This window comes from Perognathus longimembris, chromosome 7, assembly GCF_023159225.1.
Source record: "Perognathus longimembris pacificus isolate PPM17 chromosome 7, ASM2315922v1, whole genome shotgun sequence".
In the NCBI taxonomy this organism is placed as follows: Eukaryota; Metazoa; Chordata; class Mammalia; order Rodentia; family Heteromyidae; genus Perognathus; species Perognathus longimembris.
This window is the reverse complement of record NC_063167.1, coordinates 31,088,161-31,102,629: the sequence shown is the minus strand read 5'-3', so window position 1 is coordinate 31,102,629 and position 14,469 is coordinate 31,088,161. Positions and strand designations below refer to the sequence as shown.

The 14,469-nt window shown below is 43.4% G+C and overlaps 2 protein-coding genes across 2 annotated transcripts in view; one reads left to right on the top strand and one right to left on the bottom strand.

Moving 5' to 3' along the window:
* The window catches only part of LOC125355118 (cytochrome P450 4A6-like), an 85,395-nt gene that overhangs the window by 35,787 nt on the left and 35,139 nt on the right, over window positions 1-14,469 (top strand). The gene's annotated exons all lie outside the window — the stretch shown is intronic.
* On the bottom strand, window positions 2,569-13,369 carry LOC125355117 (cytochrome P450 4A6-like). Its single transcript, XM_048351248.1, has 12 exons — window positions 13,093-13,369; window positions 12,054-12,188; window positions 10,809-10,853; window positions 9,916-10,043; window positions 9,388-9,512; window positions 8,628-8,782; window positions 7,612-7,718; window positions 7,338-7,528; window positions 7,099-7,232; window positions 5,666-5,730; window positions 5,439-5,515; window positions 2,569-2,786 (listed from the first exon to the last, which is right to left on the bottom strand). The coding sequence occupies exons 1-12, from the start codon at window positions 13,301-13,303 to the stop codon at window positions 2,618-2,620; spliced, it is 1,542 nt and encodes a 513-aa protein (XP_048207205.1). The 5' UTR covers window positions 13,304-13,369; the 3' UTR covers window positions 2,569-2,617.

Sequence of the window (14,469 nt, the reverse complement as noted above, 5' to 3'; positions counted from 1 at the left end):
TCGCAACCACACGCTGACCGAGGCTGCGTGTGGACCTTGCTTCCGCAGTAATTCCTACTGGCCAGAGGATATGCGTTGAGAGCGAAAGGGGACCACACAGAGGGGGGCAAATAGGCCCAGGATCTCTACACGGAAGGAGTTGCAGAGCTTAGCCCGGCAAGTTGTAGCACATCTAAATGGTATTTGGCACCATAATAATTTGTCCTTAGATCTCTTTCAACTCCATAGGCAAATAGCCGGACTAGAACAAGCTCCTCCTCTGGACTCTGAAGTGGCAGAAACAGCAAAAGAACTGTTTGAACAACTTCAACAGTATATCCCTTCCTTGACTAATGTTAAGGGGCTGCTAATGACATTGCTCGGCCCAGGGATACTTGTTTTTTTTTTGGCCAGTCCTGGGCCTTGGACTCAGGGCCTGAGCACTGTCCCTGGCTTCTTCCCGCTCAAGGCTAGCACTCTGCCACTTGAGCCACAGTGCCGCTTCTGGCCGTTTTTTCTGTATATGTGGTGCTGGGGAATCAAACCTAGTGCCTTGTGTATCCGAGGCAGGCACTCTTGCCACTAGGCTATATCCCCAGCCCCCAGGGATACTTTTGCTGATGGTTTTCCTATGCCTTCCTTGCATTGTACTCATATTGCAAAACTCTTTCATGAGTTTAGCCAGTCAGCTGCATAAGGTCAAGCTCCAAGTAAATGAATTTCCCCTGAGAGGAACCACAGCCAGAGATGGGTACGAGGGGGTCTCAGTCTGACCAACCTATGACAGTGCCTTCAGCTTTGCTCTGAAGAAGATCCCGATGATGGGTAAGGCAGGTTAGGTGACCCACCCAACCTAAGACAGGTGGGTTCACTTCTTTAAACAAAGATGGTAGAGGCCATAGAACACTGAACTGGACTCCTGCAACTCAAGGCAGATGCCATGTACATCTTCAGAAGGCACCTATCTCCTCTGTCTTTCTGAACCTCCATTTTTCCCCTTCCCCTTTGTCTCCATCCAAGGGAAGACAGGCACGTTTTATATTGTGAACTTACTGCAAGGAGGAGAGAAGATGGAGAGGCTTATGTGAGAAGCTGTCAGGTAGACAGAAACCTTTCAGGAAAGAGGTAGATGGAGATGGTGAAGTCCTGTAGAGACTGCGCTAGTATGAATAATGGCTTCCCAAGATATAGGTGCCATTATCGCAAGAGGACAATTCCTATTTTTTTATGCTTTATTACTTCATTTTTGTTTTAGAGGTGACATACCACTGGGTTACCTTTACATACATCTGGTAATAACATTTCCTTTCTTTTGCTTAGTATCATCTCTTCCTTCATTCTCTCTCATTCCCTCCCTCCTATCTCTGCCCACGAGATTTCATCAATGTTCAGTGCAGTGGTGGACCTCGCTGCTGCATATTTTCACCCATTTTTCTATTCATTCTGAGCCCTCCTCCAAATCACATGTGCACACCATATAAGAAGTAATGAATACAGAGTCATCTAGAAATGGAAAGTAAATAAGAAAAGATCCTTTGTTTCCTAATCCTTGGGCTTTGTTTCAGTATGTATATATTATTTATATACATATAAAGAGGTGGTTGGGTGTTACAACTTGGTGCTTTTCTCCTAAGATTATCCTCTTTTGGTCTCACTGTATTTGAGTGTCTAGAATTCTGTATACTTTGTCATATCTCATTGTATTTTAAATCTAAGTTCTGTATATCCAGGAGAACATGAGCTGTTTGTCTTCCTGATCTTGGCTTACCTTGCTCAACGTGATTTGTTCTAGTTCCATCTAACTCTCTGAAAATGCCATTATTTTATCCTTCCTAACGTCTGTGTAAAATTCCATTGTCTATTGGTGCCACATGTTTTGGATCCATTCATCTATTCTGGGGCATCTGGACTGTTTCAACATCTTGGCTATTGTGAATACTGTAGCAATGAACGTGGATGTGCAGGTGTCCTTGTCTGTATCCTGGTTCCCTATAATCTGTTTTATCACAGTGGGAACAATGTAAAAAATCATTGTAATGGACAAGTACTGTAAACATAGAAGCAGAGAGATTTGACCTGAGATTGCATTTGAATAGTGAAGCATCCCAGAGCCCAGAACTGCAGCTTTAGGTCATGGAAATGGAAAAAGAGGAAGCATATCAAAAACACTAAAGGTTTGTGGCCCCGTAATTTCCTGTGTTTGTCCCAATGAGACCCATGTTAAAATTCTGATCTTTAAAATCACAAAACACTAGCTTTCTGTTACAAACATCACTATAACTAATTATAAAACACTTGAAGGCTCAGTTGTATAAGCAGATAAGCTCAGCTCAGATAAGCAGCAGAAAGGAAAACAGCCTGTTCAGGCACAGGTAGGTCTGAGGGCAGTCAGGTAGTCAAGGATTGTGTGCATAGTCTTAGGCAGGTGGACAGGAGAAAGATAGATTGTCAGAAAGTAGGGATCCTGGACAAACATAGGAGAGGAAAAGAAAGCCAAGCAGAAGAACTGGAAGCAAGATTGTCAAGCAGGTTGGAAGAAGAAAGCAGGATGCACATAGATAAACTATGGGTAGGAGCCGATGACAGGAAGACAATGGCAGGCAGAAAGTTATCAGAACTTCTCTTGGCCCCAGCAGGATTAGCAGCGCTTCCTGAGATGCAGGTGGATCCCATTCTTGGACTTCAACACCAGTCGCGGCATGAGAATGGGGACTCTGCTGGGATCTGGCAGCAGCTCAAAGCGGAGCAGCGTCAGGGCCACAGCCACCTTCATCTCATTCATGGCAAATTGTTTCCCAATGCAGTTCCTAAGCCAGACAGGAACAATGAAAGGAGATGTGGCCTCAGAGCCTGTTCTGATCTGGGCAGACCTGGGCCGCTGAGTCAACCTAGAGTTGGACGTTTAGAGTCCTATTTCCTAAACCCTGCCTCATCCCTCTCCTTACAGATCAAACACACACACACACACACACACACACACACACACACACACACACACACACTTTTCTACCCCAAGCCTTCATTCATAGTCTATACTTGCCTCATCTTTTTATAAAGACCTAACTTTGAATCCTACTCTGATAGGCATGAAACCTCTGTTAGGACTGAAATAGCCTTGACCTGACAGAAGCTATTACTATTTATCATTTTGGAATGAAGTAAGGGTGAATTCACTCCCTCTCCTGCAGTTGTTTGGTTCCCCAGTGTAGAGGCTACTGGTCAGTACCATGACCAAGTGTTCATTATCTGTGGGGGCAAAGGCCTTAGGATCCATCTCTACAAAGCACTCATAGAGGAGCAGAGGAGCTCATGAAGAGGGAACTGGATCTCAAATTCTCCAGGTGGTGATTCTGATTCTCCCTCACCAACTAAGTCCATCAGTATTGAAATCCAAAGCTATCTAATTTTGCTCCTGAAATATCTCCTCTTGTCACCTTCAATCTCCTCTCCCAGATTTCTCTGGTCTCCATGACACTTCCACACCTTCCATTACAGAGGACATTGTTTCAGATACCCCAGCTTCATACGAAATCTCTCTAGGTTGATGCCCTATCCTCTACTGCATCTTAAATGCCCAGGCCTACTTCCTATCACATCTCATGTAGAGGTCACTGGCAAAAGGCTCCCTCCACCTCTCCTGGAACATTCTAAAGGTTCAGGCCAATGACTGGCCCTTATGCTTCTGCCTCTGGTTCCTCCCCCTTCCTGACCCCCAGGCACCATCCTTTACTCAAAGGACTGTGCAGAATGCCCGATTATGGGACGTTCCACAAGCAGCTAAATGAGTAAATGACTGGGAAGGAATGAAGGAATGGTATGTGTCTTGCACACAGGCATTTAATTCTGCATAACTGGCTGATCTTGCCCCTGACTCAAGGACAGGAAGGTGGATCTCTCTATTCCCTTCCCGCAGCGTAGGGCAGAGAAACATACTTTGGAGAGAAATCACACTAATTCACTTGTAAAAATTCCTTTAGTTAAATTAAAAAAAACAATAATAGAACACCTGGATTGCACATATTTCTAAATAATTTCTAACTAATAATTTTCTTCTGTCCTCCAATGGCTCTATCATGATTTGCAACTAATCTCTAGAAATCTGCCTTCCAGTCAAATGACATGATAAAAGACCTGTTCTCTGAAAATTGATTAGCTTCATAAAATTCATAAATTAACTAGGTGCTGATGGCTTACACCTGTAATCCTAGTTCGTGCATAAGCTGTGATCCAAAGACTGAAGGTTAAAATAAGCCTGGATGAGCTATCCTAGAGTATGTGATCTCCCATTAACACCCCCCAAAATGGAAGTGGAGTTGTGGCTTAAAGTGGTAGAGCACTAGCCTTGAGCAGAAGAGCTCAGAGACAGGGCCCAGGCCCTGAGTTCAAGCCCCATGACCAGGAAACATATATTTTTTGCAGAATTATTGACTCAGGAAAACCTTCCTTCTCTTAATTATTTGTAAAGTTGATGCCAACCCGTATTTCACAAGACAAGTCTTAGAAGCGTTATAGACTTACACAGCAGCCTTCTCAGAGCATGATTGTCCAAGTCAATAGCTATTTCAGGTCACTTTGTCATTGTACACATTTTATATGTTATAACTGAGGAGTAGATTTCCTCTCAGACACTGCTGTCCACATCCTTACTCCCTCATTCTTGTTTTTTTTTTTTTTTTGGCCAGTCCTGGGCCTTGGACTCAGGGCCTGAGCACTGTCCCTGGCTTCTTCCCGCTCAAGGCTAGCACTCTGCCACTTGAGCCACAGCGCCGCTTCTGGCCGTTTTCTGTATATGTGGTGCTGGGGAATCGAACCTAGGGCGTCGTGTATCCGAGGCAGGCACTCTTGCCACTAGGCTATATCCCCAGCCCTCATTCTTGGATTAAGTGGATCATGGCATTATGGTGTAGAAATCCTTCTATACATTCAGAACTTTGCTGAAACCCAAAATGTGTGGGCAACTCTTAATGGTGTTCAATGAATGTCTTCTATGATGAGCCGCAAACTTTCAGAGACATGGCTGCAACAGTAGGCCTTCAGATTCTACAGCTATGAAAATTTGCAACGACTCATTGTAGTGTTCAACCTGTGAATTAAGATGATGTGCTGCATTGGGAATGTGGAAAAGACACACATCTACCCTTCATGATATCTGACAAAGAGGAAAGAAACACCTACGAGTTAATTTACATGAGAAACTAGAATTCTGAAAATGCATACTTCAAAAATGGAATAAGCACTGAACTACAGTGAAATTGGGAACACACAATGACACGAAGTTTTGTCCGGTCATTGGAAGACAGTGGGTCTAGGTCCCTATGGGCTCAGATGTAGCTACCAACATTAACCAATAAAGCCACAGTTGAAGATGCCACGCAGGGAACTGCAGGATCATAAAAACCAGGCATGTGCCAGGGGACAACCCTTTTCTCACATCCATTACCATGCAAGCAGCTTCTCACCTTGGTCCTCCAGAGAAGGGAAGGAAGGAGTGGCTGTGCCGGGAAGAATCTGGGGCAAACCGCAAAGGGTCAAACACCTGCAGAGAGAAGAAACAGGACCCAGACCATGGGAGGCAAGTCCTGCTTCCAACCTATGAAGAGACAGCATGGCTAGGTGTGGGATTGATAGGAGGTGTTAGTTCTCCGTGTTCCTTTCCCTCCCCACTTTCTTCCCAGGGCCCTCATACCTCTGGATTTGGCCACACCTTTGGGTTATGATGAAGGGAATAAAATGAGAGTGTAACTGTGACACCTGTGGGGCAGGAGAGACAGAAAAGACATTGATGCTAGCAGGGTAGAGCTCTGGCTCCTCATTGAACAGGGGCCACAAATACACAAATGGCCTGGATGACAAATATAATCACTAGGAGCACAATTAAAACATTAGTGCAAGGTGGATACCATTGGAGGTGGTGCTTGGAACAGGTCCTAGTATGATTTAGGAGCAGAAAACCATGATATAGACGTGAGATCAAGGAAGTACTGGAGGCTCAGTGCTAATATGAAATGACCTGACAAATCACAGTAAACAAGCATCTTCCGTGAGCCTTAGATAACATGCATTAAACCTTCCAATAATTAGAATTAACCCTCTGTAATGAGCTATTTTATTTTTTCCCTTGATTCAGTTTTAGTTGCCTTCACCTTTTGTCATACTGGGTGGTGGGGGGGGCAGTTCCTGACTTGGAGAAAGAGTCACTATCACACCAGGTCCTGCAACTGGGTTTTAGGATTGTGAAAACTTTGTGGCTATTCTCACCAGTGTCATCAGGGCTACTTGATTACCTGTGCTTGTAACCTTGGTTTCTCCTTGTCCCACTAGCCAGGTTCATATTCTCTCTCTCTCTTTCTCTCTCTCTCTGCCTCTTTCTCTCTCTCTGCCTTTCCCTCTCTCCCTCACCCCTTCTCTCTCTCTCTCTCTGTACATATATACCTCTACATATATGTATACACATATATGCTTTGTAGCTGTCTTGTCCACTCTTCATTGATTTTTACTGCTATTCCTCCCTTTCTCACTTAAGTGTACAGTTTGTTCATGGAGCCACAGGAAGAGCTAATAATCCACTCTTGCTCTGGAATTCACTCAGTGTTACATGTACTTGATGAAAGATGAGATTCTAAAGTCTGAGCAAGAACCGTTAAGTTTCCTTTGTTCTCACAGCTTCAACATAGCAGCAATGGGTTCATATCGGGTGAGGAGTGAGTTAGCAGAAGTTTTCCCATTATGGATTGAAGCTCAGATTCAGCCACCATCTGCTTTGCTAGCAACTGAATGGTTCCTTGGACATTGCACATTTCATTTAACATGGCATCCATGAACTTTCCTGATTTACCTTCACCTATGGAAGCAACCATAGCACCTTAGTTCCTCTCTGATTTTCTGTCATCTTCTGTCTATCACAGTAATGAGAATTGGGGGATGAGAGGTTTTGAGGTATTGCTGAGGTTAAATTGTGTTAAACATTTTCATTTCTCTCATTCCAACTTCAAACTAAGAATACAAATTACTTTTGAGGAAAGGGGACCCACCGGGCTCCAAACTGGGAAGCACATGTGTACTTCTGACTGCTCCTTGTCTACGCTGAGTGCTTGCTGAGTGAGTGTGGGAAGCTCATACCTTTGGGTAGGGAGCGCCCGTCAGGGAAGGTGACAGGTTTGCTCAGCTCTCTGCTCACAGCGGGTACTGGTGGGTAGAGTCTCAGAGCCTCCTTAATGCACATGGTTGTGTAGGCCATCTTGTCAAGGCTTTCCCTGAAAGGAAGCCCATCTTCAGGGTCAGGCAGGGCCCAAAAAGTCTAGAGTTTGCCCCAGTGGTTTGGTAGGGCTCTCCCACACATTGAGCTCTCTCTCACTCACCAGGTGACAGAGGCTCCATCTCCTAGGAGGCTCTGGACCTCCTCCCTGCATTTCTGCTGGTGCTCAGGGTGCATGGCCAGAGCATAGAAGATCCAGGAGATGCCACTTGCTGTGGTGTCATGGCCCTCAAACATGAATGTGTCCACTTCAGCACGCAGGTCCTTGTCAGACAAGCTGCTTCCATTCTTTGTCTAGGGATGTTATGATCGAGATAAAGTTTTCCCCCCGTCTGAGTTTCTCCAGAGAGCCTCAGGTCTCTGCCACAGGCACTCACGTTGGAAAACAGTAGGATGTCCAGGAAGTCTAAGCGCCTCTTCTTCCTGACCTTTTCCAGCTCTCCCTCATCTTGAAGCTGAGCCTTCCTCTGGTTGATCACCTTGTCTGTTCCAGGACAACAGTTACTAGGAAGGAAGAATCAAATGCTACAACATGCCTGTCCTTCCCCAGTTTGGGGTCCCTATAGAAACCATGGTGCATTTATGGGTAGCTGTTTGGTTCAGGGTTGGAAGTGTAGCACATGATCTGGAGGTCAAGCTTCCCTTTAGGAGCCAAGAGCACAGAAGCCCTGTTGAAAACTGCTTGGACCAGAGCATCACAATAGTACATTATCTGTGTACGTATGATTATATAAGAATATGCTAAGCAAAATCAATTCCAAGTCATCGAAACAAGATCTTTGTCATTGTTGCTGTTATTTTTAATGTACTATGTGAAATTATTTCTTTGTTCTTTCATTTTCTTTCCTATGGTTTACCCCCTGTTGCCACTGTATTTGATTTCAATACCCTGGATATTGTATATATGTTTGTCTGAATTAGGGAAGGGATTGGGAAAATCAAAATTATGATACAATGGGTAAAGGGCAAACCAATGCAACAGCGACACTCACAAGACAATATGTTGAAAATTAACTGTATGCTCGGGGTGGAGGGGATTGAGAGGGAGGGAAGGTTGGAGAAAAATGAGGAAGGTGTAACAAGATGACAAGAAATGCACTCACTACCTTAAATATGTAACTGTAACCTCTCTGTACATCACTTTGAAAATAAATTTGAATTTTAAGAAAGAAAAATACTAGGAGGAGCCTTATTAAATAACACAATACTATGATACTGATAATTCTTTTATGGTATATGATACTCTAACCTCTCAGCTTCCATAAGTTATTCTAGCATAGTATTCTGCAAGAGTGTATCTCTAGCTCAACAGAGGTATATCTGCCTGAGAGACATGACTGTAATTTTGGGGTAAGCCTAATAAGGAAGAGGGACAGAAAGGGGGAGACAGAACCTGTATGCTCATGAGCAAGCTGGCAGGCATGATGGTATGTGCGGCCATCAGAGGTCATACTGTAGATGACATCATTCTGGTGAAAGACATTCCTCAATCGGGCAAAAACCAGGTTGTTCAGATCCCTAATAGCCTGGATGTAGGACTTGGAATTCCTGAAAAACAGAAGGCACAATACACTGGGGTTTGGGAATCTGACAGAGACAGAGTGAACTCACCGTACAATCCCCCTATAATGGGAGCAGACAACACTTGGAAATAATCTAAGTTCTATGTTAAGGTACTTATGGAGATGACATGAGCATCCAGTTTTCCACCTGTGCTGGAGATTAGAGGTGTGTTGTTAGGCAGCAATGGGTCAGGTCAGGAATTTGAGCTGCCTCTGAGTTTGGATTTTCAATTTTGGTTTTTGTTTGTTTTGTTTTGCTTTTTTTTTTTTTTTTTTTTTTTTTTTTTTTTGCCAGTCCTGGGCCTTGGACTCAGGGCCTAAGCACTGTCCCTGGCTTCTTCCCGCTCAAGGCTAGCACTCTGCCACTTGAGCCACAGCGCTGCTTCTGGCTGTTTTCTGTATATGTGGTGCTGGGGAATCGAACCTAGGGCCTCGGGTATACCGAGGCAGGCACTCTTGCCACTAGGCTATATCCCCAGCCCCTTGTTTTGCTTTTTGAGGTGAGCATCAAAGCTGTCTGACTTGCCTCTCAGGTAAGTAAGTCCTCACCAGTTGGTAAGAACAAAGATCCTGATAATAAATGTCACTGACCTGTCCCCCTGGATACCCTCTTGTTGACTGAAGGCACATTTCATGATGCTGTCCAGAGTCATCAAGGAGATGTGTTCAAAAACCTCCAGAGATTTGTCCCAGATGCTGAGCTTCTCCCATTTGTCCTGGGATTGGAGGGTGACATTGACAGTCGCATTTCCCACAGAATATCTGTACTAAATAGACTAGTTTCCTATCCTCTCTCTCCATATGTCTTGTTCCCATTCTTCAGATAAGATGCCCTTCTAGCAAATTAAGTTTCTATTCCCCCAGTTCACTGAGCTGAGAAGGAAGGAGAGGGACCTGTATCTACCATGATACACTCTGTGTAGGACAATAAGCATTTGGCTCAGTCCTGGTACCTAGATGTTTTCTGTACTATTTATTTCTGAGGAACCAAGTCTCACAGTAATAGACTTGGTAGTATTAATAATTACCACTATGTCTGATGGCCACTGTGTTAGAGAGTAGAGTATGAGTGTGTCTTGTGAGTGAGTGTGTGGACATGAAAGGGAGAGACAGACTCACCAGCATCATTTGGACAGAGTTCACCATGATTCCCACGTAGGGCTTCAGGATGTCATAATGGAAAGCTGGAGTCAACATTCGCCGGTGCTGGAACCATGGCTGCCCATTCAGCAGGAGCAAACCATAGCCTGCGCAGCAGATGGATACGGGCTTGAATGTGAGGGAAGGGAACTCGAGAAACAACAGGTTAATTTTGTAGAAATAGAATGTGAGAGTGCTGGGAGTGTGTCAGGAAGAGAGTTTCTTGGATAAAGCCAGTGAGCAGTGGCACCTTTCTTTTTGTTGGTTTGTTTTTCATTTCTTTATTGTTAAAGTGTTGCACAGAGAGGTTAGGGTTTCATATGTAAGGCAGCGAGTACACTTCTTATCCAACTTGTTACCTCCTCCCTCATTTTCCCCTGCCCCCCTTCCCATTTCCCTCCACCCCATGAGTTGTACAGTTGGTTTACACCAGATAGTTTTGAAAGTATTGCTGTTGCTTTGATTTGTATTTTTATCCTCCGTCTCTCCAGTTTGGTATTCCCTTTTCCTTCCCTAGTTCCACCTTTCAAAAATGTGAATCTTCTGGTTGTTCTTGTGTATCTGATACGATGAAGGCAGCTGTCAGATAAAGGTTGGATATACTTGAGGCAGATCAGGGAGTGACCTCAGTAAATATCATGCTGATCATGTTTGGGGGCCACCAGGAAGAGATATGGCAGGAGCTGAGCCCCAAGAGATCGCAGGCCAGAATTTTATTTTTAAGTAAAGGTCAAGGTAGAATGATTGAAATGGAACTTCTATTTAAAGATTGGTCCTGACAGTAATAATCTGTTGCTCTTAGTAAGGCCAAGGGACAGTACTTGGGGAGCCTAAGTGAGGAGTGGCCATAGCTCTAGTTAATGTATACTTACCAATCCATGGAGCCAAGAATTTATAGGTACCATGAGCTTTTGGGTCTGAAAAGTAAGTAAGGGTTATTAATTCAACAGGAAAATAGGGGGAAATAATAGAATTGGAGGCACTGGTGTTCTTACAGGGGCATACATGACATAGTTTTGATCTGCTTGTATTTTTTCTTTTCTGAAAAAAATAGTATATGAAAATTGCACAGAGGTTTTCATTTTGACATTCCTAGAAATGCATTCAATATATTCTTGTCTAACTCTCTCTATTACTCTCTTATCTTCTTCCCTATTCTTCAAACAAAACATTATTAGACTTCAGTATTCTACTTTCAACGAGCTAATTAACTACTTTGACCCTATTCATCCTCATTCAACTCTTTGTTAACCCTCCCTGCTCCCACTGGTGCCCACCTCCAATTAGAGTCTGTTTTCATCCCTAGTCATTCTTTATTTTTAGATTATATTCATTGCACCAATGGGTTTTGCTGTAATATTTCAGGCATGCATATATTATGTTTGGCTCAGAATAATCCCCCCCTTGTTCTCTCTTTCTTCATTCTGGTCCTCTGTTAATAACTTTCATTTAACTTCCTTATACTCTCTACATAAATAATGATAAAATATTTCAAAAATTTTCTCCCCGCCCCCCCATGGTTAGAATTCCACCCATGACATTTTGATTACTGTCAGTTGACATCTTGTGCATTCCATGTCACCTCCCATTGCCCTCCTACACTCCTCTATCTCTGTCATGATAGTTAGTTAAACTCAAGAAGACTGGCCTCATGTTCCAGAAGCTAAACACCCTCCTCCCAAATGGGATTGTAAGTTGGTGAAAATCATAACCCATATCTTCAATGCTAAAGTGTAAGAAAGAACTTTGAGAATGTTCTACAATGGTTGATGAGTTAGTCATTCAGGGCAATTAGATATTACATGCTCAGGTCACTGTGGATATGAAGTTTATTTCTCATCTATGAGGCAATCAACATAATTGGTTACCTTAACTTAGTGAACTTAGTTAAAAAAAGACAAAGAAAAAAGTTGAGTTCATTCCTGCTTAACTGTATAAATTGTAAGTATGAGTAAGTACTGCTTGCTATGTGCTAGATTGTGGCTTCAAGAAAACTATGGTAGGCAATTATTTAGATATAGCTAGCTGGATCAACATTTTGTTCTACAATTTCACAGATTCAGGGCATGTGTTAAGGAAGGAAGATCTATTGTTGGTGGGACAGGTTTAGCTCTCACCTGATCTTCCCAGAATCACCTTCATATAGTCAGGGTCATAAACCACGAAACGGGCTTTACTCCCCCAGAGCCACAGTGGGGAGGCACTTGGAAATTTCTCAACTCTTGAGAGAATCTCTTGCAGCTCCTTGTCACCTTTGACCTGATATCATTGGAAAAGTGAATCATTAGAAGCAATTTTAGACTAAACACAGGGACGAGCTCTGAATATTTCAGCAAAGCATAGGATTTGAGTACTTTTTGCCTAACTGTGCTTTCCTCTCTTTCAGACAAATTTTCCTGTCTCTCATGACTTGGTATGAGCCAGATGCTGTGGCCCTGTGAATGGACTAAGCATCTCTCTCTGCTTTCTTATCTGGCTCAGTACCCCTCCCCCACAGGACTGGCAACACTATCCCTGTGCAGCTCTTAGGATGCTCTTTTGTCTTCTTTCTGAGTGACTTCATGCACATGTGCCAATCCTTGTGTAAGGTAGTAGGTAGCTCACAGGGCACCATATGTGGAAAGAAGTCCAGAGATAAACAGATCTAGATTCAAGGGGAAACTCTATCATCAGTCATCTGGCCCATCAGAGTGACCTCTTTTCCAATGTCCTGATACACTAGATTCAAGTGAATTGTCACCACACAATGAGAAGCCCTGGGGACTAGGATTCTATCGCACTGATCTGTATCTTCTTGGGCAGGCTTGGGGCCAGCCAGGGAGAAGGGCATTCAGCGATTGGGATGGCAAGCCACCTAGAAGGCTGATTCTTAGATAACAGTAGAGGCTTAGTGCTAATAGGAGGAAATTCAGGAAGGACCAACCACAGACATCCCGGTGAAAGAATGCCAGGACAGACCTTCTAAAGGAAGGTGTGTGACTAGAGCTGAGTAATAGCAAAGCAGGCTCCCCTTGAGGGAATGAGCTCCCTGTCACTCTATAAGCACAGCTGGAGAGATACATTGTCACTTGAAGGTTTGGTGCTAGTTCTACAGGGGGCTTTGTCCTGTGGTTTGTTGATCAGTCTCTGAGAGCCCTGGCCTCCCATCTCTTTCACTCTCCATCTTTCTCCTCCTTACCTTGTGCCCAAAGAACCAGTGGGAGGGTGGGCATGGGAACTGCTGGAAGGCTTTGAGCAGCCACTGCCTTTGCAGATAGAACTGAGCTGCCTTGAACAGCAGCAGAAGCAGGCCCAGCAGGGAGGCCACTTGGAGGAGCCCAGAGATGCTGCCCAAGAGCCTGGTGTGGCTCAGTGCGGAGATAGTCATGGTGCAGAGGCTTCTGGATCACTAACTGCTCCTCACTATGACTGAATCCCCAAAACATTTCAAGTCCTGGTAGGATTGCCCCACCTACATATGGGAGGGAAAAAGAGGGCATAGTTTGACTTTGGAGTTTGGAGTTGATTAACCAGGAAGATGCACCTTGGGAAATAGATCAGAGCATTGTCAGATGGAAATAGTCAATAGTTATTTTTCTACCCCCCCCCACCAGGTTGCTCAGAAATATTTATTGAAAACCTACTCTGTGCCAGGCAGTATCATAGTTAATGGAACAGAATTTGTTTAAAAATCACTTGATCCTTGATGTCAATGAATTTATAGTCTAATTTACCTAAAATTTAACAAACCTGCTGCTGTGTCAGTACTGTGATTTTAGGCATGAGAATCCTATTACAAAGAAATAAATTGAGATGTTAAATGGGAAATAGTTACTAGATGTATGTAGAAGGATTAAAATCCTTTTCTACTAGGCTACAAAACTGCCTCTTCCAGCTGACTTTGAAATGTATACTCTGACTCCTCATATCCATTCTCAGTTACAATTTGACTGGTGAATGCAGCCCAGGACTTTGATTCCAGAGGCTCATGGCCAAGGTCAGATCACTATCTAGGTAACCAGGAACTTACCCTCTCTGATATCAGTGTCTACGTTGTAAGGTGGGATAATAATCTCCTTCTGATATACCCCATAGGACATCCTACTCGTTAAGTCATTCCACAAAGTCAATGAAAATTTGTTTACCTTACAGACTAGTATGTAAAGACAGAGAATTAGGCCAGTATATTTAACAAGTTAAGACCATATGGGAGAGGAGTGAAATTTCTAGGGAAGGAGAAAACTAAAATGGAAAGAATGTAGTCTTCAAAGATGAATAGTTCACCCAGATGGAAAATTCTAGATGAGGGGATAATAAACAAAGAAGGAAGGGTAAAGTATGTTCACTTTCAATATCCTCATCCCTTGTTTTTATCATCATAAATTAATGGTACAAATAAGCTCTATTGTAATATTCGTGACACATATGTAATATCTGTTTATCAAATTCACACCATTTATATTGCTCTTTGTTGGTATGTGTAGGGATTGAACTCAAAGCCTTGAGATCCTAAGGCAGGTTCTTTAACACTTGAAACAGGCCTCCACTCCCTTT

Bases quoted from the DNA above. Each gene is read 5' to 3' on its own strand.
- LOC125355117 (XM_048351248.1), bottom strand. From the start codon at position 13,303: ATGACTATCTCCGCACTGAGCCACACCAGGCTCTTGGGCAGCATCTCT. The intron at 7,719-8,627 runs GTTCTGTCTCCC...GTCCTGGAACAG, and splicing joins GCTTGCTCATGAGCATACAG to ACAAGGTGATCAACCAGAGG. The intron at 2,787-5,438 runs GTGAGAAGCTGC...TGTCTGGCTTAG, and splicing joins CCCTTCTCTGGAGGACCAAG to GAACTGCATTGGGAAACAAT.